Genomic DNA, 27,718 nt, shown 5'->3' on the forward strand with positions numbered 1-27,718 from the left:
TCTGAATTAGCCAGCAGCTTGGAAACACACATAGCTTTCCCACCCTGTGCTATCCCCCTGGGCCAGTTCCCATGGTCGTGGTGGGGGAGGTACCATACCACCTGCTCACTTCAAAAACCACCTACAAACACACTACACACAAACGGAAGCATGCACGTACACACAAATACTCAGACACACACACACATGCTCACAAATCTGCACAAACGGAAAGTTCAATTTGTTCATTTTGATTGAGTATCCTAAAAAAATACCCTTCTTACATACCCCCACCACGACAAATTCTTTTTCAAAATCATCTATTCTGCACATTCTACCAGCATGCAACTTCGCAGATCTCCATGAAAAAGAAGCCAATTCAAAGAGTATGTTGGTCTTTGTGGGTCATGGTGCAGTTTTGGGTTCAGTCTATTCATGCATTCAATATGAACGATACCAACCACCTGTCCTTTAATTACACAGCTCAAAGCTGCACAAAGACATTACAGCAATTTCATGCGCTTGTGATTTTACAGTTTGCGTTAGGCCCATGAGACAGAAAAACAATGGTCCACATTGCTAAAATTCTGAGTGCAAGTGTTTGGACAGTGGATGCATGCATTGTAAAAGAAGCAAGAAACAGGGTATCATTTTAACAATGCTATCAAAAATCATATATGCAAAAAGTATAAAAATAAAACAATGGAAAAATCTATTTACATTTATGGAAAATACAGTATGTTCCATCAGTTATGTTATCCATACAGTTAAAAATATGTACCCATGCTTTTTTACAGATGATGACATAATGTAGCCTTATCAAAGTCTAAAGCTCAAGCAATCATTACATCAGTCCTCACATGCAATGAATACCAGTACCAAATATTTACAATCTGTACAAAGTACACTCAGCAGTTGATATGCCACTGTAGAGTGTGTAGGCCACTGTACAGTGTGGAGTATAATGTCCATGTTGGATCTGAGAGAAAGTACTGGTGGCTTTATTAATGTTCTAGATCAAACTTAACATTAGACAGAATAACACAGAGAACTGCTGGGGTCTGAGCGGTCCATGGTGTCGCCATCTGTGAGTTTGAGGATTAAAATCTTCCTCTGGGGCCGCTTGAGGGAAGCGGTATCTCCACAGTGTCCAGTCCCCTGTGCTGTCTTCTGGAACAGTGCAGTCTGGGGAAGCGAGATCTTGGCTGGCGCAGTCTGGACTGTCGCGGTTTGGAGTGCCATGGTCTGGAGTGGTGTTATCTTAGCTGCCGTGGCCTGGTGTAGTGTTGTCTGGTGTGGGGTAGTCTGGACTGGCACAGTCTGGTGTAGTGTGGTCTGCGCTGGTGCAGTCCGGTGTGGGGTAGTCTCGACTGGCACAGTCTGGTGTAGTGTGGCCTGCGCTGGTGTAGTCTGGTGTAGTGTAGTCAGCACTGGTGTAGTCTGGGCTGGCACATTCTGGTGTAGTGTGGCCTGCACTGGTGTAGTCTGGTGTAGTGTAGTCTGAGCTGGCGCAGTCCGGTGTGGGGTGGCCTGCGCTGGTGTAGTCTGGTGTAGTGTGGTCTGCGCTGGTGCAGTCTGGCTTAGTGTGGTCTGCACTGGTGACGTCTGGTGTGGGGTGGTCTGCGCTGGTGAAGTCTGGTGTGGGGTAGTCTGGGCTGGTGTAGCCTGGTGTGGGGTGGTCTGGGCTGGCGCAGTCTGGTGTGGGGAGGTCTGGACTGGTGAGGGCTGGGGTGTTGCAGTCTGGGGCGCATCAAGGCAGAATTGTGGCATCTCAGCACCATGGGAGAGCAACACAGTGACAATGTTGGCATGCCCTGCCCGCACTGCCAGGTGCAGTGGTGTAAGGCCCTGCTCATCAGCCAGATTGACAGTCTCGGGGAAGTTCTGGACAAGCTCTTTGACCACGTCACAGTGGCCACCCTCCACCGCCAGGTGGCAAGCAGTGCGGAGGGCACAGTCTGTGCCACACGGGTTAGCCTTCTCCTCCATTAGCATCTTGACGGTGGGCAGGTACCCACGCTGGGCTGCCAGGTGGAGGGCGGTGCAGCCCTGGGCAGTCTGGGCCTGGATGTCGGCCTTGTGTTTGATGAGGAGCCGGGAGGTGCTGGTGTGGCCCGTCTCGGCCGCCACGTGCAAGGGCGTTCGCAGGCCGGCAGCCATGACGTGGATGTCAGCGCCCAGCTCAATGAGGATCCGCGCGACTCTGTACTGCCCCCTCTGGCAGGCCAGGTGCAGTGCCGTCCGCCCGTCCGAGGTCTGTCTGTTGATGTCGGCCCCCGCCTGCTTGGCCAGCAGCTTGACGATGGCCAGGTGACCCTGCCAGGCCGCAAAGTGGAGGGGGGTCCAGTTGTCCTTCCCCTGGACGTGGACGTTGGCCCCCCGGCTGAGCAGCACGCGCACCACGTTCTCCTGCCCGTGCTGGCAGGCGATGTGCGACGGGGTGCGTCCCTCAAAGTCCACCTCGTTGATGGCGGCATTGCGGTCCAGCAGTAGGCGGGTGATGGTCTCGTCGCCATTCTGGGCGGCGAAGTGCAGCGGGGTGTAGTGGTCCTCATCCTTGGCGTTGATGTTGGTCTTGCGGCCCAACAGCAGTTCGGCAATGTTCTTCAGCCTCTTTTCCGTGGCCAGGTGAAGCGCTGTGGAGCCCTTGGCGTTGGGCAGGTTGGGGTTGGCATTGCTGAGGAGGAGGAACTTCACCGCTTCCTCATTGGTCTGCTGGATGGCATAGTGCAGCAGGCTGCAGCCACCCTCCAGAATCAGGTCCACGTCCTGTGGCTGCAGGATCTTCATCAGCTTGGTGATGTCCTGCATCTTAATGGCTTCACACAGCTTTTTTCTCTGCAAATCCAGTGTCCCCGAATCTGTGAAGTGCAAAGGGAGAACAGTCAGGCTTACACTACTGCATCAGTTAATGACTGTTATGAAACAGTTATGAAATTCTTGGGTCAAGGCATCACATATTGAAACATGTTCTGTGAATGCTAATATCTAAAGTTAGTTTTTTATCCTTTAATCATATTGTATGCACTTCATTCTCTCAATTTGTAAATCATGCTAGAGGCATCTGCCAGATGAATGCAATGTAATGCTATATACAGCATTAATGTTTAGCATCAAAACAAATGGCAATGGAGTCTGTGACAATGTGCTATTTTCACTGGAAAGGTTAAACAAGATCCAACAACAGAACAGCAGTTTGCATGAACATGTAAACACAACATGGCTGTCCGCACTGGCAAAGAATCTGTCTCCTACATGAAACACGAGCACTCCGTGACCTCTAAATCCTGAACATAAATTTTGTGTTAAGTCTCAAATTGTAAAACTGGTTATGCTTCCTCTGGTCAGCAGATGCACACACATACACGTATTTTCCTTTTTTTTTTTTTTTTTAACTTTCTCTCTTTGCTCTTGCCTGCATTTTCTTTCTCAAACGACAGCGTGATGGAGCCCTGAGAGGAGAAGGCCGAGTCGACGGAAGAGATCCCGGAGAGCCTCTTGTTGGTCGTGTCTTTGCCCTGGGAGCTCTCCTCCTTGACACGGTCGAAGCTCCGAGAGATCCCTGAGTCCACCTGACTCAGCAGTTCCGAGAGGCTGTAGTCCTTTTCTGGTAGCATGGCAGACTTTGGTCGCACCGGCACAGAATCTTTCTCCTATACGAAACACAAGCACCCAAGCTTTACTATAGCAACAATGGCTGTAAAACAGTGTACGGAGTCACACGATAACTGGATTAACATTTACTAATGTTCACATTCTTGCGCCACTGGGAAAATTGCAACTGAATTCTGAACACTGTGAACACATCTTAATTCAATCAACGTCTGTCTTTAACATCTGTCATTAAATTGCCCTCCCCCCCCCCCCCCCCCCAAAAACGTAGTTTGGTGAGTTTTCAATAGAATTATCGCCCCAAATAGCATGTGTGAAGAAATGAAACAATGGATGCAGTAAAAGTAAAGGACAAAAGTTACTTCCTTCAAATTTTTGGTTTGGTTCTGAAATAGTAGGGTAGCTTACAGACTAAAATGACTAAATTGGCTAGGCAATGTAGCGCATTCATTCAGTGTAAACATCTGCGGTATTTAGCCCAGGGCTTCGATCGTTGTACCTGGTCAGCGCGGCTTTGTGCACAGTGGGGGCTGGCCTCTGGCTCGGCAGCCGGGCCCTTGGAATCTTCCTGGGGTTTGGAGCACAGTTCTTCAATCTCAGATGTGATCTCTGCACAGCAAACCAGAACCATTAACAACACAAAAAATAACACAATGTGATGCAAATATATGGATGTACGTATGCTACAATATATCAACCCAGTAACAACCTGGACACAGTGCAGCATCCTATTTTAATTTCATACATTTCTACAGACCTCTGCAGTGATTTTTGTCTCCATAAATCTTATTAAGCATGAGGACGATGAGCTTTTAGCAACAAGTCACAGAAGGGTTTTGTAGCACAGATTTATTAACACAGATTTATTAATTTTTTTTTTTAATAAACAAGTCCTTCGCCGCCACATTTATACCAGCACATTATGCCAAAGGTGCATATTCAAGACCCCCCCCCTCACTGGAGGGGACACCTAGAGGTCACTCACCCTGAAAGGTGGGTCTGGCTTGGGGGGAGTAATGCCAGCACTTCTGCATCACCGCCAGGAAGCCGGCGCAGGCCTGAGGACGGCAGCGCGGCACGGCGCCCAGCTCCGGCCGCATGCCCTTCACCACCTTCACCATGATGTGCAGGATGTTGTTCTCCCCTGGGGGCAGACAGAGCAGGGGACAGATTTCACACCTTGTCCTCGTTTCGGGTTGGTTCCAGCCCTGGTGAGGGGGGCTGCCTCTCCCGCCCTTCCCTGTTCCTCTTTATTACCCGTCTAGGAAACCTCAGCGGTCAATTAAACAAAAAGCAAACAGAACGACAGCCTTCGTCGCAGGCCCCTTTTGTCTCTTAAGTCCAGTCAAGTCCTGGTGGCAATCGTCCCTCTTAAATTTGGCACACAGAATCAAGCCACAAGTTCAAGTTTTTTTTTACAGAGTGAAAAGAACAAGGTTTTTTTTCACAATTTTCTGGTAGCACAGCTGCCAAGCTTCCACCTTTGCTCGCCACAAGGACTTTTAAGTAAAAAAGAAAATGGATTCCTTCAACTGCAGGGGGCACCTGATACGCCTGGGAAAAAAAAACAGGTCCTCATGCCTGGAATTTCATCTGCAAACATTGGGCATACCTACAGGCGCATTGCAACAGTCTACCTTTTCCTTCGAGTCCCGGGAACTAGGATGGGGGAAGGAAGCCATTCCAAAAATATCTTTACAAAATGAAACCACACCTGACCAATGAACTAACAGGTTGGTAAAAAAAAAAAATTACATCCTTAATCAAGGATATATATTTTTTTAAATCAGACCATGAAAATGAAACAGGGATCTCAGGGGTATATCATTAATTTTTAAACTGACCCCTGTACAGATTTAAACGCATATCATTTACTGGAAAACACAAGTGAACTCGCACACATGACCGTCTTGCTGCCAGACTGCCTGAGCATAACTGTATGCACTCTGTCTGGAATGAGTCACTTTAAAACAACATTTTCTTACCTTGATACGGCTTTTTTTGTGTGAGTATTCCCCAGATGACAATGGAGAAGCTAGAAAAGCAGTTTAAAAGAAGTTTAATATGCAGTTAAATTGAATTTAGTTCAAATAAAGATTGGTCTTCATTCATTTTTGTTTCATTTTTAACCAGCAGTCAAAACATACTACATTGTGACACTACTAGAATGATGCTAATTAAAAGCTGTTGATTTGGAGTAAGAACTCATATTCTATGCAAATCGTGAACTGCACCAACCCACAAAGAATACCTAAGGTAATACTGAAAATTGATTCTGTCATCTGTTTGAGTTTATTAATCAATTATCTATTTGCTATTTTGTGGCCTGAGGAACACTTAGGACATTGCAATAGCCTTGGGCCAGTCAAGATAAACTACAAAAAACTGCTCAAAGGCTGAGCCTTGTGGGTAAAAAGTCTGGCTGTAAGAGGGAATGGAGCAGCTGACCTGTACACGTCATGTTTGATGTCGGAGACCCTGTCTTTTGCTATGATCCTCTCCGGGGGTAGATAAGCAATCGTGCCACAGAAGCCATCGCGGCTGATGTCATCGGCCCTGGAGAAACCGTTCCACCTCGCCAGGCCAAAATCAGAGATCTGGGAGACAAGATGGAACAGGATGGGTTTTTGAAAAGACTTTGATTAAACCCACGTGTTATGTTGTTATGGTTACTGGGACAAGCCTTGCCAGCTCTTCCTGGGAAAACCCAGACCTGCTTGGTTTGTGCTGAGCGACCTTTGCAGTTTGTTTTTCATCTGGATTCAGTGCAGGGTGGGAACATGTGTGCCAGGCACACTGTTGTAACGTGGAGAAGCTCAGACTATGATCTGCTTTTGAGGGCGAGCCCTCTTGTTACTACAGTTCAGGTTTTCCTGTTGAGACTGGCCTACGCTCCATGATTACATCTGGGATTAATAAAGTTGCCCTGAAGTGTTCAAGCTCCAACTCATTTCCCCCTTTCCATTAGTCATTCAGAGGAGGGCTGACTGAGGAGGGGTTGGGAACCAATTTCATGGAGAGCTCTCCAAATTTCCGGAATTGTCCAGTGTCAAGCAAACCAATCTGAATGAATGAAGGAAGGTTCCTATAAAGCTGGATGATTCCCCGTAACAACATCAAACAGCAAATATCGAAACCCATTTTTCAGTTGGAGATCTATGTCATCCTTGAGACACTGTGTGTGGTTCAGTCCTTGAGGACCTTGGCTTGTAACTCCATGGTTGCAGGTCCAAATTTCAGGTGGAGTTCAGTCATTGCACTACTGAGCAATGTGCTCAAACTTAACCACTTCAGTAAAATACCCAATAAAATTGGCTAAAAGAAATCACTATATGAAAGGACAGCAACAAAAAGGACAGCCAGGAATTGGAATTTATGCCTGACCTTGACATGGTAATGGGCGTCCAGCAGGATGTTGGCAGGTTTGAGGTCCAGGTGGAGCAGAGGAGGGTTCATACAGTGCAGGAAGTTCATGCCCACCGCCGTTTCATGGATGATGCGAAAACGTAGCTCCCAAGGCAGCGTCTCAGAGGCCAGCAGCGTCTCCAGGGAGCCCGTCTCCATATACTCCATCACCAGGCCCTGTGGGTCACTGCAGATCCCATACACCGGTAGAATGTAGCGGAACTTGGCAGCCTCCATCTTCTTCGCCTCCTCCAAAAGCTCAGCACGTTCCCTGCAGAGGAGAAAACCGAGAGTCGCTCATGTAGATACGGAACCGTGAACCAATGCCAATGTGACCACTTGAGCTCTGGGTCCTGCGGTTCTAACTAAATTCTTAGGTATGAAGATCTTCTGTAGCAGGGCATTCCCAAAGTCACATTTTAGCGAAGTTCAGCATGACCCAAATTTCACTTCGATGAAAATCTGCTCCGAGAGCACACAATGTTTCTTCCAGCTTCGTTAGTCTTGTTATGCTAGTTCGTAAATTCTGGGAATTCTGGGCAGACGGATTTATTGGACAGGAGAGACTGTGGCATTTGTGTCTAAAGGCTCCAGTCCAACCCCAAGCCCTTAATGGCATTCCACATGATATCTTCAACCAGGACAATGCTTAAATGAACCTGCTGTTCCTAGAACTCTTGCACAACATTTACACAATTATCTTTAAGCATGCCCTCCATTCCCCGTGATGGAACTGCATATTGCAACAGACATCATTACATAAGCAGGAAGGACAAACTAAAAAACCCAAGGCGTATCAGACATGTCACATGGGTATGACATCTTATATATGTGATGTTTTTAGCTTGCCTATTTGCACAGAACGGTGCAAATAAAATAAGTTAAACACATAAAAACATAATCAATACATATACATAAATAATACATAGCGAAACGTTTAAATTACAATATGAAATGAGGTGACATCTGATTAATGCCTCCACAGAACACTCTTTGGTGCAGCACAAATTTAAAACATAATCGAGAGTAAATGTTGTCTGTACAACCTTGTGAGGGTGCATTTGGAGCTGATGGTATAGGCAGTTAGGTGAGGAGTCATATGTAGTGATTAGTCAACCTTTACAGACATATTCCTTCAGCCCAACAGAAATGTGTGTCAAGTTTCACAATCATGTTGTCTTTAAACATCAAAACACAGGATAGTCCAGCGGTTCTACAGTATATCTGACAATAATATGATAAAATACATGCTGAGTCTTCACTTGGTTTATTTAAAGATTTCATTTTATGTTTCTCAGCCGGATGGCAATATCATGCCCAGTGTATGAGCCTTGTAGACCATCCATAGTCCGGAGTTTGACATAATAATGAATTCATATTGGGCTTCCTGGCAGTCTTTTTTAATTTTCCTTGCAACTATGAGTTATCTAATGCCAACCAAAACAGAAAAGTAATCATTATAATCAAATAAAGCAAGGTTCATACTTTACTTGCAATAACCAAGACTTTACGGAAATAAATGCTCTGTTAAATATCTCAATTTTGTCATGACTGGAAAATGGCAGCTTTTATAATTGTGGAGCATGACATTTTTAAATAGACAGTCAGTAAATACTTCATGGACCAGTCTTTATAATTTTGACATTTTATTTGCACGTGTTAAATTGTGCCATCATTAACTAATTTTAAGAACTCATTTTGAAGGAGGCAAAAATACAATAGAAATTATCTTTATAACAAGAATAAGGGGCAGGGAATAAGCTTAGGTTAGTGCTCATTGGAACATTAGAAGACAAAAAAAGACAAAAAAGCAAAACAATATAAAAAGCACACAGAAAATATTCATTATTGAGTTGTTCTTTTCTTTTCCTGTCAAGCTCACCTTTTTCACTTTTGGTTCACCTTTGCCAGGTCACAGCCCCAGGCAAAAAAAAAAGTTGAAAATAATTAAATAAATTGGTATTTATTTTATGGTTACCCAAAGTGAACTTCAATTTCCAGAGCAATGATGTTCAGAATGACAACTTCTGATTAGCTATTTCTTTAAAAAATAATTTGCTACTTCCAATGAATTTTAAATTATACACTTTATTAAAGCCACTGCCAAATAAAGAGTGTACTGTGGCTTTGTTCACACTTCAGTGTGCATGTAGCCTATAAAGACCACAGCAAAGAAGCATTAGTAACTATCCCAGGTATCAATCTTGGGTGTGATACGACTTCTGTCCGAGCAAGATATTTCACCTGAAATACAACAGAAAAAAATGCACTTCCTCTGTGTATATATTATTTATGGGGGGAAAAAAATTATAAACGTCAAGTATATGGAATCTTGAATAAGGGCGTCTTGATAATCAAACCACACAAAACAAACCCTGAACCCCACTGTAATACAACTCAATCATGATACACTGTAAGAACAATATAAACAGAACTGTTTTCCACATTTCTGCAAAACAGAAAGATTTGTGCAGAAGTGTATTGAAGATAGGACAATCCCTTCACTTAAAACACCCCTGCAGTCTTCGAGAACCAGACAATGTCTCCTTTTAAAAGAAGCCCAGAAAGACCGGTTCTGCAGCTTTTCGCATTGTCACTGGTTTGATAGAGTGCGGTGGAGTAAACGATATTTTTGAACCAGAACTGGGGAAGAGGTTGGCAAATAACAGTTTATGTAGGCTAGTTCATAGATTTTCTCAGCTGATATGGATGGACAACTGCACAGAACCTGGGCTATATGAAGCCATTGTTATTTTACATCATGTGAATAACTTCCTTGTTGCGCTTCCTGGATCACATCTTTGTAAGGTTTTTATCAGATATTGATCTGGTAGAAATGGTTATATATCCGGTCTAATCGTCAAAGAACATAACAGATTTGCCTTTCTTCTGTAAGATTGAAGAAAACAGACACAAGTAAACTTGTCTCTTCGAGTGTATCCCACAATAATTGCCAACATTGGGTTTCTTGACTGAGCTCCTTAAAAATCTGTCAGCTTGCTATAGTCCAAGCTTTAGTATTTAGTCCCACAGAAGACGCATCCATGGTTGCCATATTTTCAAGGGAAACTGTGAGAAAACTCAATTTTAAGGAAAAGGATTACTTGATAGCAGAACTTCAGCTATTTATGAAATCTGCACCAAGACTAATATAAAATATATACAAAGTCAATTTCAAGTCAATACTTGTGAGAGTTTCCAGAGCTTCCACTCAGGCCCACAACCAAAAAAGAAACGAGTGGAATTTTAACAAAGCTGAAAACATTGAACATTGTAGAGCTCCCACTGAAGAAAGTTTACAGTATACACTTTTAGGACACATATTTAGGACCCACTGTTCTGTGGTGAGGGACAAGAATCAATGAGGTTTTCTTTTGACACACTTGATGACAGAGCATGAAGGGTTGCCAACACAGGCAACTTTGTAATAGCTGGAGAAACTGTTGTCACAGCACACATACTCCTACGCACACTCATCCAGAAGCACAGTGCACGTAAAGTCAACAGCCACAATAATATACATGTTAGACTACAACATGGACTGGATAGGAACGAGTACACAAGCAAACTAAAAGGAATCGGTTAATCCACCATAGCAGTTGGGAGACAAGATCAAATATGTACTATTTACTGTGAGAGTCCGAGATCCAGTTCAATGCTAGAGAAGGTCTTGTAGTCTCATTGTGAGTTACGTACATTGTGCATTTATACTGTACATTTTGCATATAGTTAAGCTGTACTTGTCAAAGCTGTGACCTGTGCCTGAGCACAGAGCAACAAAATGAATCACCTTTCAAATATTAAAAAAAAAAAACTGTGCCCTAGACTGGCAGCCTCCTGTCTGATTAATCTGAGTGGTACACCTCATGAACAGTAATGCAAGCTAACTTTAGTCACCAGATCACTCACTGCACTCCTGGGATCTTTTTTTTTTTTTAAACAAGCAATAAAGCAATTTTTTAAATTGTATTCTAAATTTCCCTTTCAGCAGCACATTTATGGATATAACAGCTGTAGGTTTTTCTCATAAATAAATAACAACGTATAAGAATAATTTCAGTGCTTGGCTTCTCTTAGAGCACCATCCTTATTTAACTTGTTATTGAAATCTTACATAGATGTGGAAGTCAGTGGGATTAGAGGTGCCAAAGAAGCAGTTGTTGTATCTAACGACGCAAGTGTAAAGTCATTCTTTGAACAGGCAAGGCCAGTTGTTCCCTTATAAATGTCTGCATTTCAAAGGAACTCCACCTTCAGACATGTTGATGTACCCTCTGTTTTGCTGATAGAGCTGCAGCCAATTTTTATTAATATGAGGAAGCATAATCTTGACCTGAGGCTAGAAGGAAAGCTGAAACATTTATGCAAAAGAAAAGTGTTACCCTTTCCCACAGAATAAAGAGACAGGATCCAAACAAATACAGGTAGCAAGCAAGGATAACTGGAAAATCACAGATTTATCGTAGCTGAATATAAAGCCTTCTCTAATCAGCCACTAACATAAAACAGGTGAAATAAAATAGGTATTGGGACCATTATATAACCCTGTGTATAATGTTATGGACGCTGTTCTATTAAGTCTCCTTTAGTAAGTCAAGGAGTTAACATGGCTTCTCTGTTCGTAGGAAATAATTTTGTTCATTTTACACGCATATGCAAAAAGACATGATATCATTATGGATACTGGCTGGTGTCGATTGGTAATTCGAAATAGCATTTATCACAGTTCACAGCACACGTCACACCTATGGCCCATAAAGCAGCCTCTGACACAGTACTTGTATAAACAAGATCATGTAAAGATCGCCAAACAGCACACAACTCCGCCTTAACCTTCACAAGAAACAAAGCAGCAAAACTTACTTTTCATCCACATGAAGACTTGGAGGGCATTTAATTGCCAGACATGTTTTCCACTGTACATGTCGCACTTTGTAGACTTGTCCAAATCCTCCGGAGCCTATCTTTTCCCAGCTCCCAAACTCAGAAGAGTCGAAGGTTTTTAGCAACCCCATTATCCCAGGGGGGCTGTCTGGGTTTTCCATATCCTGAAACAACACGTCTGTATGTTCAGATAATTAAGCCCTCTTTCCAGCTCTTTCAAACCCACACATCCACACAAACACACCTGGCTTCTTTGCTTTGCCTTGTTTTCACTGCCGTCTGTCTAGTTCTGCCAAAGCCCTCCCTCTTCCCAGGTGGAAAGGGGAGAGGCTACATAACATGACATCACTTCCTGGGCATACCAAGTACAGGGCTGCCAGGAGCAAGGCCATGCTAGTGCTCTTGGCCTTTTGATTGATTTCCCAGCAAATAATTAAACTAGCTCTCTCTTTCTCTCTCTCACTCTGTTTTTTTTTTTTTTTTTTTCAATAAAATCCTTGTAATCATTGTAATATATGGGTTTTCACCTCAAGCCTTTATTCCCCCAAAGGTCATGACACTTCTCTGTTTCCATAAACCACAGGCAGAAATTTTAATCTATTGTATAAATCAGGATCTACACAAATTAAACATTTCCAACATCACCCCCAAACAGTGAGGTCCCTGCTCAATTGGCTAGGGTAAAGATGTAAGTAAATAAGTGTCATGTATGTATATTGCATTTTTAAGACTCATCATTGTGGCACTTCCCCACAAAATGGCATTCTTTTATATCCGCATAACAAAAATGTGGCTTGCTCTGCATCCACTTTCAAAATTTATTTTTTGTTGTTGTTCTCTAGCTGACCAGAATTGCAAATAAAATGTTTAAACAATTTGTTAATAATGATTAATAACCCGTGTACCATATGCATTCACTTTATGTGTCAGAAATAGTAGAAAACATGCAGCCATTAATTTGGTGGCATGCAGGGACATATATTCTGGTTTAATCTTGCCTACCCCCAAATTATTTGAAGACAGTCCTTTGCGCACTTGGAACTCCACCAGGTGTTTAATGAAGTGTGTCAGAACATCCGTAATCGTATTTTTTCGACTTCAACCATACATTTTAATATAGCCTAAGCTAACCCAGTAGAAACCGATGAGTAAACAGGATGTTGGGTTAAAACCTTTAGGATCATAAAGTCTATTTATATTTGAACAGGGTTTAATAAGGTAGGTACGCAGAAATATCTAAGTCACATAGACTTGCTCTTCTGAAGAACATCAAAAAGAATTTTGACATATCTGATCTTTTTATAGTTAAATGCTACCACCTAATGGATTCATACCGGTATTTAAAAAGTCATCTTCCGGTTTAAAAGTCAGCCATCTGCTATACTTGAGAGGGCTAAAGACGTCCTCAAACCAGGTAGATTCAGAGTAATCTTGTTCTAATGCTACGTTAATTGATTTGAGACTCTTAGCGAGAACGGTGACACAAGGTGAATAGCAACGGAGAAACGTCTACCTACACTATAGACCTACACTATACAAAATGTAGCCTATTTGTCTGTTGGATAGATTGTGTCTACGTCCTCATAATATTAATTTCGCGTTGTGACACTATAATAAATAATATTAGCTTTGCGTATTTGTTTTGGAATGTCTGACATTGTCTTAGGGTAGGTACGGCGTAACTAGCATGCCGTAAGGGCGTTTAGTTTTACCGTCAGTAGGCCTAATTGTTCGCTGTTCATAAACACTTCCAAGTCCAACGTTAAATAGGAGTTCAAAAACGAAGCTTTCAATGCTAACTAAAGGTGAAGCGGGCTTAAGTTTCCAGAACGCGAAACGATTGTTAACAACAATGAAATGTGACGTTTTGGTGAGCGTTAGCTAATTAACATACAGTATTCCGAACATTTCAATTGACTAAAGCCGCGTTTCCACCAAAATTACCCGGAACTTTCAGTCCCAGGAACTACTTTACCAGGAACTAAAAGGTTCCTTCAGCCAATGGTTGTCTGCGTTTCCACCGGGGTCTAAAGTACCGCGAAGATTAGGCAAATTAGCCCACTGACGTTGTCGTCGGTCCATCTGTCATATTTCTTCTGTAACCCCATACTACCACCGAAGTAGCCTACATTATTTTCTAATAACCGGGACAGCCCGGAGGGGTTTATTCCACTTATATACAACGGGTTACCAACAATGACTATATATGATTACGTTTGTATTTATTGATTTTCATATATCCTCTCAAACACATTCATCAACAGCAGAAAACATGCACACGTAAACAATTTGCTGTTTTATTACTTTCTCGTCGTCAATTCCATATAGGCTAATCGCAAAATGACAAGAATAGAACGAAAACTCGGACTTGCGTGAAAATGTAAATTAGTAGTGGTACAGCCACCGTTTGCTTTCCTTCGAAGTTACTGCTAGCCGAGCAGCGAAGTGTGCCCTCCAGATGCGAACCATGCACCATAAATGAGTCCAATAGTCTTCCTGGTCTTTTCGTGGAATTGAAAAATGGCAGTAAAATTGAGTAAAATTACGACAGTCTGAAAAAGCTAAAGGGAAGATTACTAGAATTAACCTGTTATTTTACCCGGATAAAAAGTGCGGAAGGTGATTTCCAGTTTGCTTGTACTGTATCACCAATGTTAATTATGCAGAACTACCGCATACCTCACATAACTGTATCAAACGTTTTGAGTCAATTACAACGGGCTAACAAAGAAAATCCAGAAGAAAAATTCAGCAACCGAATTAATCCGTTTGAATGTTTTGGTAGCCTACGTAATATGCTGTCCCAGCACGAATGCTTAGCATTTTATAAAACGAATACTAAAGCAAGAAAAGAACAGAAGAGCACACGTTATAATTCCAAGACGTTGACAGGCTATAACCAAAAGTAGGCTACTGCGCCGCATAACATACAAGTTTGATTTGAAGTTATTATGAAAATAAATTGGTTTGCCGCTGCATATTTTCAAACATGGCGGGCAATGGCGGAAAATAAATACAACACAAATGCTACGAGTACTCGACCAATCAGAAATGTTCAGCGCTGCAAGCTCCACCCAAAAGGTTCCTGTACTTTCGGAAAGTACTACCCCCCGAGCAGGAACGTTTTGGGGGGTAAAACAAAGCCCCCAGAACTAAATTTAGACCCTAGTTCCTGCGGTGGAAACGCACTGAGTTCCTCAAAAGGTTCCTAGTTCCGGGGTATAGTTCCTGCGGTGGAAACGCGGCTTAAGAAGCTTTAAATCAGGCATTGTGAAAAGGGTATTCAGCAATCTCCTCCGGACTGCTCTCAGTTTTGGTCTATCCTAGCCTACTTTCAAGAAACTATTGTAATGCAAATATGTAATTTAAATGTAGTTTCATCGCGCGTTGTTGCTTGCACGGCTAGGCTATGCTGAAGAATGGTCAAGCAGGCCTACCAACCAGAGCCGGCCCGTGATTCTGTGAGGGCCCTATGCAAGAATGGGGCCCAAAATAATAAATAATAAACAAGATAAAAATTAATAAATAAAAAAACACCACATGAGAGCCCCTTAACGCCAGGGCCCTAAGTGGTTTCCTATGTGGGCTATGGACGGGCTGTCTAAATAATTACAACAATACTACTATACTAATAGTAATACAAGGCGGCGCTGGAAGCACGATGGACGAAGTTGGAGCTACTGGGGGGCGTCTGCGTGATGTTAATTCCTAAGCCTCGGGAGGAAGCTGTCACATGGCCTCCGACGTCCGAGATAGAGATCACAATTGCTACCATTTAAAAATAGAATTGATAGTCGTATTGATCACTGAACTGTGGTACTGATGCATGCGCACTCCTCAGTTGGCGAAAGTACAGAAAAGAGTGGTCACTTCTGGTTCTGGAGCAAAGTTGCTAACTAGGATACAACACGGCTGATGCACAGAACTGTAGGCTATGGGGTTGTCTTGTTAGTCCATTTGGCTGGTTAACGCCAAGTGCCTTGCTGCTGCAGTGGCATTAATATTGAGGTCAGAATTGACGTGTTGCATCTACTGATTTGTATGATGCAGACGTTTTCTGTGAAGCAGGACAAGAAAACAATTTTATGTTTGTTTTAGTCAATGGTATGTTCCGGTTTGTACGACGTGTGTTAAACAACAAAGATTAAAGAAAAAAAAAAGGTTAGTTAAGCGCGCCATAAGACAAAATGCAAGAAAGATAGTCTTAGATGTGTCCTTAACTTCCTGGTGGCCGTTCGCAATCGCCAGATGAATAATGAATAAGAAGTTAAGCAAACATTTTGGCGCTGGAACAAATTTTTGGAACAAAATAGGAACAACTTTCCTTTGCTAGCCGCTAGCTAATTAAAACTAGCTTCCAAGCTCCTGTCTGTTCGAGAGCGCATCAACCCCGCCAGGAACCGCATGGAGGCGTTAGTCGCGCTAGTTATCGGTAATCAGAGGTGTTCTAAATGCTCAGTGGCAAATGTCACAATCGCTTGCTTAATTCAGCGACATGACGCTGTTTTCAGCATTTTATTGCATTTCATTAATTTTTAAAAATTTTATTGCGTGTAAATTTTATTGTTTTGTTTGAACTTGGTAACGTTCGTACCAACTCACAGACGTAGCTAGCATACTTGTCACGACGTAATTTGCTTAGTGTTTTTCCATTTGCTTTCATTCACATTCAGTGTACTCGTTAAGTTACTGGTGGATGTATTATTTGAGCAGCTTATGTTGGGAAAGCATGGGAATGCCTGGAAAAGGTAATATAGCCCAATTGCCCTGATCGTTAGGCCTCAATGTTCTTCTTTTTTAAAAATAATGCTAGTTCAGTGACTCAACAAAGTCACAACTTGTGCTTTATCACCAAGAATTCAGCCTTCTTTAGCCTATCAACAGCCTAGAGCCCTAGGTGGTCGCCTGTATGGTCTAATGGACTGCAAACTAATGGCTCTGCAAACACTACTACTGCTACCACGAATAATGATAGACAAATAATTATCTGCAGCTTTTATGAATAACCTAGAATAAGGCGCCAAATGTGTAAAAAGTACTATGATGACAATGCATGGCTTCTGAATGGCACATAGCTCAGAGAGACGATTGTCTGGCAGTCGGAGGGCCGTTCAACCGCCGGCATGTCGAAGTGTCCTTACAGACACTAACCCTAACCTAACTGTCTGGCAATAAGCATCAAAGCGCTTGGATAAGCGTATATAAATCAGTCCATTACCATTACCTTGAATAGCATAGCAGGACTGAAAAGGGAGGCCTACAGCCTTTCCAGGCTAGCACAGCTGAATGAAATAGACACAAAACTATGTACTTTTCATTCAGTAATATACCACAAGAGTGGGCTATGTACTTTTAATTTGGTAATATACCACAAGAGTGAGCTTGCGTCTGTGTTTTTTCTTTTCTTTTTTTTTAAGTGGCCCACTTCCACCCCCTCTTCAGAAGACAATTTTATTTTTTATTTTATTTTATTTTTTATTTAGTGATTCAGATGCAGAAGAAAAAACATACAGCAAGCTGCTCTGATGCCCTCCCCCCAGCTTGTGATACTAATGGCAGAACAAGCAGACAAAAATAATAGAGACATACACGGATTCACGCTCACACCCAAACACACACATACATGCATGCGTAAAATAATGCATTGTTAGTAGTAGTAGTAGTATGTTGTCCTGCATTGCAAATTCCACCAGAAGAGGGCTCCATTTACCAAGATATAACAGTAGATTAATGCTTACACAGTTATGCCTCTTTATTCTTTGAGGTTTATCTGTATTTTGTGACATTAAATATAAACCACACAATGTGTACACCCCTAACTGGACGTCAGAAATGTGTGACAAAACTTGTATTTCTCTGCATGGCTAGGCAGTTATTTCTTCTTGCCAATTATTGTTTCAGCAACCCACTGCCTGTTCTCTTGCATACTTAATGTATTATTAGTGTGGTTGCTTCGGCAAACCGCTGCATGTTCTCTTCAAGGGGCCAGCTTATGGTTCTCAAACTCAGCACTGGCTGTAATGTCGCCCTCTGCTGAAATTTATGGTTTTTCTTCAAAAAGCCAGTGTCCCCATTTGGGCTCCATTCAATTTTGACAGCAAAATTATTGTTTCACTTCCACTATTGATGTTAACTCTGAATTATATTAAAAAGAAAAATAATTTATTATTTTTCTGATGTGAAATTTATGATTTATTTTATTATTATTTATTTTAGCTATGTCATATTTTCGCACCCCAGTTGGAGATCTGTATGATGCAATGCCCTAGGTTAGGAGAGAGGTCGAAGCGTTTCTAAGGTGGGTTTATGACAAAGTACAGAACATTTATAGCTAACATGCCATCGAGATTAAACATATATAGATTGAGATTAAACAACATTTGGACAATTTAAATGAATCCTCAGTTTACATCAGTCACGTTAGCTTCACATTGAAGGCAGATTAATTCAGGTACAAAAGAAATCTGATTTCTGATAGAACTGTCAGATTTATCTGACTTCTACTCTTATCAGATCTTACACTGGCATAACTAGAGTTTAGAGGACATATTGGAATGGGTTAGAATGTTCTTACTGAAGCTAGTCTTAATATGACTAGACCAATTTTCTTACCCATAAAGTCTGTCACATTTCCAGTACAATAAAGAAACCAGAATGTGGTATCTATGATGAACTAATGGTGGATTGATTTCTGTTTGGTATGGGCATTGAAGTGGGCAAGTAATTTGCACTTATTTCGAAAATAAAAATGTTGCTTGTTTTCCTATTTTTATTTCGGTTTATCTCGAAATTAGACTTGATTTGAGAAGCAGTACTGCTCAGTACATGTATAGGATTTAGGCTGCCATCTTGGGTCTCTCTCCATGCCACTTGCTTTTGGCTTATTTTGTGGTGTATAATCCAGGGTATACTGCAAAGCGTATTGTGACAAAGTATTTTTAAAGTGCGCTATATAATTAAAATTTCATTTGATTTCTTCAGTGTTTTGAAAACCCAACAAATAAATGTTTTAATAATTTTGGACATTCATAGGACCGTATATTCTAAGAACAAACTCACTTTTTTCTCAGTTGAACTAAATTGAAATGTATAACTTTTAAAAAATATTTAGTTTGTGGCCCTAATAACTGTAAGAAGATAAAGCTTCTTTTCCCATGAGTAATCAGCAATGTAGGCATTTTTGAAACTATAATGGAGAAACAGAGACAGATCCAACTTGATTGATAATAGAACAAATACTACAAACTGTGCATTGAAAATAATTATGATAGTCTCTAATTTACAATTATGTAACTCTAGATTTTGAAAGTACAACATAGCAATCAATTTTTTTAAAAACCATTGCAAAATATGGCTATGTTTTTGTGAATAAAAATGAATTTCATTTAGATGATTTTTTCGTACTATTATTGTGCACCAAGCACATTCCACTGTTCTGGCATTCTGTGCAGATAGCTAGCCTTTGAGGTTAATTGCATCTTTTAAAAACCAAAGTCCAATTATCTGTTATCATTAGGGAGCATAGTTATCATTTGTTCAGATCAATGGGACATTTTTCATGGGCAGAGAAAGTCTATTCTGCAAAATTGATTTTGTAAAAGTATGAATCTTATGGACAGCCAATGAGAAGTGGGACTCGAAAAATGATAAATGGTGGGAAATCAATGTCATTGCATAAAGATTATTTGAAAGAACATTTCAACAAATAATACTCTGTGTGAGTGTGTATGTGAACCTTAAAATTAATCTTGAAATTCAGCCTCAGTAATAATTTGCAGGAATTTAAGTTTAAGGCCTGCCCTTGGAGGTAGGCTATACGTTTAATGGCAGGTACTAGGCTCGTAAAAAAGTGCTGATCTTCGTATATAGGTTTGTTAACCACAGCGAACAAATGGCACTGATAGTCTAATCTGTCATGTGCTCATCTTCAAGATCCCGTCTTTGTGTGCATTTCTTGTTCTCTTTGGAGGTATGGGGGGAGGACTGGGGTTTTCGCAGTGGGGAACACTGCTGGACTAGTACTGGGTGGGGGGGATTCACAAGCTGTGGGGGGTGTGTTCTCCACAGTCTTAAGGAAAAATATAATAATAATAATAATTTTATTTATATAGCACCTTTCATACAGAGTATGTAGCCCAAAGTGCTTTGACAGGTCAACACAGTCATACCACAATATCAGAATAAAACCAAATCACAATGAACCATATCACAACAATGAATAAAACATAAAAAGAAAATGTAATAAAATAATTAAATAAATTATTAAAAGGAGTAGAAAAGGGTATCGTTAATTGTATGCCAGGTTAAGAAGATTTTTAACCTGAAAGGTTTTCAGCTGTCATTTGAAAATGTCTACTGAGTCCACCTCTCTAATGCCTCTCTCTAATCAGTAGAGATATGAGCAATCAGTTGTGACAGAGTAGTTTGTGTAGACAGATGCTATTGCAGTTGTAGATCTAGTACACACTCTACTGTGTGCCTGACATTTGCTACTCCTACCTCAACTGATGATGACACCATAAGAAGCAGCAGAGACTCAATATTTTCAACACTGCTTTCTGATGTTTCATTATAATTGGAGCTTGTGGCACATCCAAAAATTACCAACTTGAACTTCCATTTCCTCTGTTGACTACCGCCTTCTGAACCACTTCTCTTTTGTATATTTGTCCCTCAGGTATTTCCACTTCCTCTTGCATTGCTCCTCTAATAAAGCAATATAAAGCATGGCAATGGTGAACCACCCACCAGTAGGCTACTTGAGTTGAGTTACTTGAGGTTACACAAAATGTCTGGCTTAAAACAGAATACAGGCCGACAGTTTTGGCAAAGCTTCTCCCTCGTGGAACCAGGTCAGGAAAGGTGAAGTAACACACTGAGGTCCACTTTCCAATTGAAAAGGTTTTATTTCAATGCGCAAAGGGAGACTCGCTATGATGCCACAACAACTGGACGACTTGATAGTGGAGAATAGGAGCAGATGCATATGTCCCAGCAAGCTTTGCATATGATAAAATAACAATATTACAAGAGAAATGAGAAGTGATGAAATTGAGTAGTTGAAACACTATGTTTTCAGCAGAATGGGTATGTAGGTGAAGGTTGACGATCACAGACTATAGTGCGAAGTAAATGAAGTGACCATGAGCGAGCTGAGTTTCCTTATGGAACGGTATATATAACAGACGGTATAAAGCATCAGGCGTTAAAGTGGTGGGTGAAGCAAAGTGTGATAGTATGTATGAAATCTATTGCACTGATGTGCTTTTCTCGTGTTCAGTACTAGTAGTTATAATTATGATTGAGTCATGATTTTAAATGTAATGTTTTAATGGGGAGTGTAGACCGTACAGATGTAGTAGGCTAATTGTTTGTGTGGCTAGATAGAGAACAGGGCAAGATAACATGAATGTAGAAACGTGGCATTTGCTGATAAGAACATTTTCTACAGTAGCCAAGTGAAGAAATATAATTATATTTTTATGTTTAAGTCCGAAGAGTCCCCACCCTTCAATAAGGGGAGAACATAGGCTGCTTTCCAGATTTTGGGGATGGAATTATTCTGGAGGCTCTGATTAAAAAATTCAGCAATAAAATCAGCTGTAAGCTTTAACAGATAAGGATCCAAGTTGTCGGGTCTAGACGACTTTTTTGGATCAATAGCTTTCAAAGCTTTACAGATCTCCACACTAGAAATTGGTCTAAAAACAAAGGGGTCCCGAGGTGAGTCGGTTCAGGATAGAGGTGTCACCAAACTGGAATTAGAGCTCTAAGGCCCTGCTGCATATGTATTATAAACAGAACCAGCAGATATAAAATGCTCATTAAAGTACCCAACAATATCATCCTTGCTCTTAATTTCAGTTGAGTCAAAATGCGTTCAGGGAGGCCTGAAGTGGAATTGGAACATGACAATGATTTTATCTGTTTCCAAAATTTTGTGGGATTGTTTAGATTTTCCAAAATAGATTTTAAATAATATTCTGACATGGATATCCTAGTCGGATTGTGCATTTATTTCTTAGAGATCTAAAGGCAGTCCAGTCAGCAGGGGAGTTAGTGGATCTAGCCTTGGCCCAGGAGGCATTCCTTCCCTGATCAGGTTAGATAGTTCCTTCATGAACCAAGGGTTGTCCCTCCCAGAAATCCTGAATTTCTTTATAGGGGCATGCTTATTACAAATCGACATGAACGAGTTATGAAAAACTTCCCATGCAGACTCAACATCATGGATTAAACTGACTCTGCCAGTGTTACTATTATGCAGATCATGCAGAAATGCTTGCTCTTCAAATCGTTTAAAATACCTTTTAAAAACATAACGAGGTTTGAACTTGGGTAATTTTATAGGATAGGCAGCAGGAAAATAAGAATGAGGAGAAAACGCAAAATCCCCTTAGTTTGGGGCTTTGTGTGGACATGTGAAGTTGTTTGTGAATTCTGTCTGTTGAAATGGGGTCAGAATGTACAGAATATAATGTTTTTAAGGTCTGAGTGTCTGTGGCTTTTGTGGTTATTTATGTGGGGAACCCTGAAAAGTGCCAAACTCTCGGTGCTGTATAGGTATGGGGCATGCCCCGCCAAAGCGTAACTTGGCGGGATGGCATCCCTGTCATCCCAATTTGTATAATGGATGGACCAAATCACAAAAAAATTAACAGCTTGTTAAAATCTTTGGATTGCAATTGTAGTTGGATCGAAAACCAGCATACACAACGGACCCAGGACCGAGTTTTGAGAACCACAGTATTACATCACATACAATCACCTCAATAAGATGGTCACTTCAGTCTAACGGATTTGGTAGTCAATTTGTATGACAGAGTACTTTTTATTTCTGAACACGGGAGGCAAAAAACACAAAAGTACAACCAAGTTTTTATTGGTTTGTTTATACGAATCAGTACACATATACAGCTATAAACAAAGAAAAGAAAAAAACTTTACATTTGTACTGCTTACCTAAACCCACATGTGAATATTGCTACTGCTGGTATGTTCACTTGACAGTTCAAGTTAAGGTACAGTCATTTGCTTGTCAATGTCCTTACAGAGAATAGTTATCACCGGTATGTTAAACACTGTTATGCATGTCATTAGCTTTGCTAAAATCATATATTCCATTTTACCATCCCCACAAATGTACCATTACACACTGTAAATAGAAAATTTGAAAACCCTTTCACAGCAGGAATACAAGGTTATTGCAAATGCTATCACCAAACAGAGACAAAAGCAATACACACAATGCACAAGCCTGACAGGGAAAACTTCAGTACTAGGGAACAGGTTTATTAAACAGAAATCTGCATGAATACAAGAGTTAACATTTATGTAACACAGCTTAAAAACATTCTAAAACTCCCTCCCATCCCCATTATAAACAATGTATAACCCCTTGAATAATTCATCCCAACCCTCATACAATACAGGTTACATATACTGTCCCTCATATAGCCTATGGAATGTTACTCTCCTCTCAGGCAAGCTTTCATTGTACAATCAATTCCTGAAAATGACACCTTGCATGTTTTCAATGTTGCAACCTGCTCCACTCCCTCCCCCCCTTTGAAAATAAAAACCGCTGACATTTACAATGAGCATATTTTTTTCCAGAGATGTAAAAATGTGGGATGTGGTGGAATCCCTCTCCAAACATATTTTTCCTTTAAAAAATGTGTTTCTACATTCATACTACTAAAAAACCTGCATTTAGAAAATAGTAGATAAAAATATTCCCCTGAATTGTACAAGAAAAAGAGGTACAGGGAGCACTGGTAAAAGGATGTGGAAATGATGTTATTCGGCTTCCTCATCTTTCTGTTCAGTCTCCTCTTCTGTTGCTGGTGCCTGAAAGTAAAACGGATGCACACGATTAATACAGGTTTAAGGAACCCAGTTTCAGCAAACTTTTTTCTCTTCCTTCAAATAAAAAAAAATGTTACCCTCACATATAGTCCTGTCTTAACATGTTGCCATAGATACACTCACCTCTTCTTCAGCCTCCTCTTCAAGTTTGGCTTCGCCGTTCTCGGCAGGGACTTCTTCTTTCTTCTGCTCCTCCTCTGGTTTAGCCTTTTCCACCTCCTTCGACTTCTTGGGTTTTGCCGGTGCCTTCTGCGTGAACAAAAGCAGACGTGAATATCCTCCAATTAAATTGGAAAAGCCTTGACGTAATTTTTTTTTTTTTTAATCTCTTAATACTTTGGACATAAATGCCCTACTACTGTCAGCAACAGCAACATGAGAAAGACAGTGGTGGCCATAAAGTCAGCTGCTTCAAATATGAAGTTAAGTGGGCATATTAATGATAATGATCACTCACCTTTGGCTTGGGCTCTGTTTGGGTGGAATTGGGTTTCTTCCAAAAAAGAAAAGAAAAAAGTGTTAACAAGGTTTTAAAACTACAAGCATTTCCACTTAGCACAAAAAAAAGAGTAACAGAGAGTGTACTTACGTTTACCAACCTCAGAGATCTCCGTTTGGGCTACAAAAAAGGGGGGCAAACAAATCAAATCAGAAAAACATCTGTCGCACCTATCACAATCTGTTGACTGGAGGTTTAAAATGGCTGCTCTCTTACGGTTTAATAAATTAGTGCAATGCTAAATAAAACACAAATAGGAGAAGTGTGGTCAAAATGGCCTCATTGCGATTTTTGCATCACTTACCTCATTTGCTTCAGTGTTATTGTTGGCCTGTTGGAAACAAGAATTTGGTAAGTTCAGCAGACCCTTTGGGCACAGAGAGGGGGTGGTGTAATGGAGGGGAGGGGCTAAAAAGTAACACACTGCAGAGTTACGCAATCTCAAGGTGGCGGTCAGCAAGGCAGGAGTTATACATCCTGGCATGGCTGCAATTTCAGCAATGGCATGATCCTCACCTGGTTCTATTTTCATTACGAAAGCAGAAATTTGGTCATGTAGCCTAATTTTCTTCTTGTATAAAAATGTTCTGATTGGCTATCAAAGGAAGACTGTGCCATGCACAGTCTGTACTCAAAAGAGGAGGGAAATACTGCCCCGCCTACTCCTACGTATTCATTCAGTGGTTTAAAAAAAAAAAAAAAAAAGACCGGGGGGATTGCTGGTCTACATTACAGTATCCATTGCTACGTCAAGTAGTCCACAAAACACTCCCGCCATTCATTCGAATTTCGAACTCCGAGATCCTCAGCGATCCTCCAAATGGCTACAGAATATACTAGAATCCTCAGCAACAAGAGCGGCGCTGTGATGTCGTAGAATCGCCATTGCATAACACAAAACTAGCCCCAGCAACAGACACGAATGCATTGAATGCATGTCAAATAACCTATATACAACGCTACATTTCAGCTAAATGAATGCACAATATGAAAGTATGTTTAAAAAACGGTTCAATGTGTTAAATGTTTTCACAACTTCAAACTGTGAGCAGTAAAAACACAGGGACAGCATGTAGCAGCCATTCCGCTAGCTAATGTTCTTCTTGCATACAAGGGCAGCCATGACACAAGACTTTTATGCCCTTTTCCAAGAGCCTTGAGGAGTCGTGCGATACATGCGCACCATTGCAAGGGACTAAATTGTATCAAACATTTAGTCTCCATATTAGACAACAAACCGTGAATTGTATTTGTGATTTCACACATGCATTTTTATTGATGCGGTGCATCAGGAATCAATTCATGCAATTTGCTTTTCCAGCACAGGGTCGCATTTTTCTCAACTTTATTTCAGCAAATCGCAACCAAGCAACGCAGTGTTACACCCCTTTGTTTGAAACGATTACTCTGCATTTCATTCGTAAACAATACTCAACATTGCAAAACAGGACGTTTCGTTCTCTTGTAATTTTAAATCAATGTCAGAAAAACGATACAAATCTCAGCACAAAGACGAATAAAAGGCGCCACTTTCCGAATCAAAACAGGACACATTTAAACCCCCCTGACTGCACAAAGTACAGCAAAACCTTATTTAAACACGCATGCAAATGAAAATGTTGCAAGCTGTCTTTGCATGCAGTGCAAAGTTAAAAATGGGATGTTTGCAAATATTAAACGAATGCATATATATATATATATATATATATATATATATATATATATATATATATATAATTTTTTTTAATTACAATATTTGTACTTACTTTGCTTCTTTTAGGCATGGCTGTTATCTTGTATTTTAAAACGGAAAATACAGCAAACTGTTTCCGACCAGACACGCCGAAAAATACTGTACTTATGTTCACTAAAAGATTCAAACAGTACCTTCTATCACAGTATAGCAAAACGTTAATGTTCCATCGAAACAAAAACTAGCTCAAACCGGATTGGATTCTGTTCCCCCCTCCTTCTCTATTCTATCCATTAGAGCACGAACCTTACGGGCAACCTACTCTCCGCCCCTAGTTGCCATTGATTGGCCTTAGGACTCGTCAAAATATTTTAAAATCGTAGCAAAGATAGCCTACCTGTATTGGTATGCATAGGTGCCATTGCCAATCGGTCCAATGTTTATTTTGCGTTTGAAGATTTTATGAGGGTGTGGGGAGGTTTTTGAATGTTAAGTTTTATTCATATGCCCGCCAGGTGTTTATTTTGTTATGAAACCTAGATTTTGTCATTAAAGCTACGAAAGGTTTATCGTAAGTCAGCCACATGTTGACAGCCTTCTCAACTACAAAAATTCTCTCTTCTGATGGCTTTGCCTGTGCAGCCCATGTAGGCTAAATAATATATTTGCAACCTCTCTGTATAGCACATACCAACCATAGCTTGCAAGTAAACATCAATCGCTAATCGCAGCAGATATAGAGGGTGTGCTTCCTTGTCTTACTTCAGCAGGCAGTGTGGCTGTTGATGACAAGGAAAAAAATGGCGGCAGGGTACGTCTGGTTTCTGGTGCTGGGATCTGTGCTTATATGCAATCTCGTCAAAACACTGTTACCAGCTATATCTTCTTTCGTAAGTATGTTGTTAAGCTTACAGCACAGGGAAACGTTTTATCAGCAAAACAACCAAGACTTTCAGGGTCTGGGTGTAATTAAAGTGGTCAATAACGTTCACTTTGCATCATCTTAAGGCTACCTCCACTCATTCTCCAGTGGGCGAGTACGTTGCCGCTGTGGCATGAAATAAAATGGGCTATGCAATTTCATGAGCAAACTATGGCCGCATGTCAATGTGGTGTTATTTGGAGCCTTTTGTTCGCGCTAACATTGGTCATTTCACATTTAAATGTCGTCTGTGTCTCTCCGAATTGCTGATTTTGAATCATGTAGCTACACCTAGCACAGCAAGTCGAAAAAATCGGACAGCTTAAGCTACGGAGCAGAAATTAAAATAGATAGCCAGCGACGGCGATAACATTTACAATTCAAAATCAATTTCTTTGTAGTCTGGTATTGTATCGTTAGATACATTTCAAAGCCATCCCTGCTCAAACTAGCAAACAGCTCTAAGCAAACGCTTAGAACTGTGAACTAGCGAGCTTAGTTTTTTGTTAATATTTTAGCTAGCCTAGTTAATAATATGACTATTTATTGTTGGATGTGTTTGCAAATGCCGAATTCTAAACTGCGATTATAACGTAAATTTTGTCGATCAGGAAATTCTCCATATAACGATACACACATAACGAACTATTCCTTGAGTTGGGACAAGGGGCGCTCTTCTGGCTCAAAATTTGAATATAGTAGGAAGGCCGTGTCTAAAACTGCGGTCTTGCTTAGTATTCCTTGATAATAGGCAAGTAGGCTAAGCCCTTTTGGACATGGCCGAAGTTTAAGACCTACAGTTGCTGTTACTGAGAGAAAATACCTATTACCTTTAACTGAGAACCTTCAAGATTAA

The 27,718-nt window shown here is 40.9% G+C and overlaps 3 protein-coding genes across 10 annotated transcripts in view; 1 reads left to right on the top strand and 2 right to left on the bottom strand.

The window, feature by feature from the left end:
- get1 (guided entry of tail-anchored proteins factor 1) overlaps window positions 1-27,718 on the top strand; it is a 40,561-nt gene that overhangs the window by 9,201 nt on the left and 3,642 nt on the right. The window contains exon 1 of one of the 4 annotated variants that reach the window (XM_064349933.1): window positions 26,340-26,511. The exons of 1 other annotated variant lie outside the window; for it this stretch is intronic. Coding sequence is in view for 1 of the 3 variants with exons in the window: in XM_064349931.1 (XP_064206001.1) it covers window positions 26,726-26,830 (105 nt within the window). In the remaining 2 variants the exon portion in view is untranslated. Of the gene's footprint in view, window positions 1-26,339; window positions 26,512-26,610; window positions 26,831-27,718 lie in introns of those variants that run through there. 2 more of the 4 variants (XM_064349934.1, XM_064349931.1) reach the window with 2 other exon arrangements.
- Window positions 429-13,742, bottom strand: LOC135262743 (receptor-interacting serine/threonine-protein kinase 4-like). Of its 3 annotated transcripts, none has more exons than XM_064349918.1 (9): window positions 13,593-13,742; window positions 11,860-12,044; window positions 6,976-7,267; window positions 6,040-6,188; window positions 5,577-5,626; window positions 4,577-4,735; window positions 4,091-4,200; window positions 3,395-3,632; window positions 429-2,840 (listed from the first exon to the last, which is right to left on the bottom strand). In XM_064349918.1, the coding sequence occupies exons 1-9, from the start codon at window positions 13,620-13,622 to the stop codon at window positions 1,009-1,011; spliced, it is 3,045 nt and encodes a 1,014-aa protein (XP_064205988.1). In that variant the 5' UTR covers window positions 13,623-13,742; the 3' UTR covers window positions 429-1,008. The 3 variants fall into 3 exon arrangements, with proteins under 3 accessions (XP_064205988.1, XP_064205989.1, XP_064205990.1); XM_064349919.1 differs by lacking the exon at window positions 13,593-13,742 and adding an exon at window positions 12,883-13,176; XM_064349920.1 differs by lacking the exon at window positions 13,593-13,742 and adding an exon at window positions 12,125-12,249.
- On the bottom strand, window positions 22,747-26,670 carry LOC135262750 (non-histone chromosomal protein HMG-14-like). 3 transcript variants are annotated; one of them, XM_064349936.1, is made up of 6 exons: window positions 26,632-26,670; window positions 24,552-24,578; window positions 24,338-24,367; window positions 24,206-24,241; window positions 23,872-23,997; window positions 22,747-23,730 (listed from the first exon to the last, which is right to left on the bottom strand). In XM_064349936.1, the coding sequence occupies exons 1-6, from the start codon at window positions 26,653-26,655 to the stop codon at window positions 23,680-23,682; spliced, it is 294 nt and encodes a 97-aa protein (XP_064206006.1). In that variant the 5' UTR covers window positions 26,656-26,670; the 3' UTR covers window positions 22,747-23,679. The 3 variants fall into 3 exon arrangements, with proteins under 3 accessions (XP_064206006.1, XP_064206007.1, XP_064206005.1); XM_064349937.1 differs by lacking the exon at window positions 26,632-26,670 and adding an exon at window positions 26,014-26,210; XM_064349935.1 differs by lacking the exon at window positions 26,632-26,670 and adding an exon at window positions 24,764-25,348 and having other exon boundaries at window positions 24,552-24,655.

This window comes from Anguilla rostrata, chromosome 9, assembly GCF_018555375.3.
Source record: "Anguilla rostrata isolate EN2019 chromosome 9, ASM1855537v3, whole genome shotgun sequence".
NCBI lineage: Eukaryota > Metazoa > Chordata > Actinopteri > Anguilliformes > Anguillidae > Anguilla > Anguilla rostrata.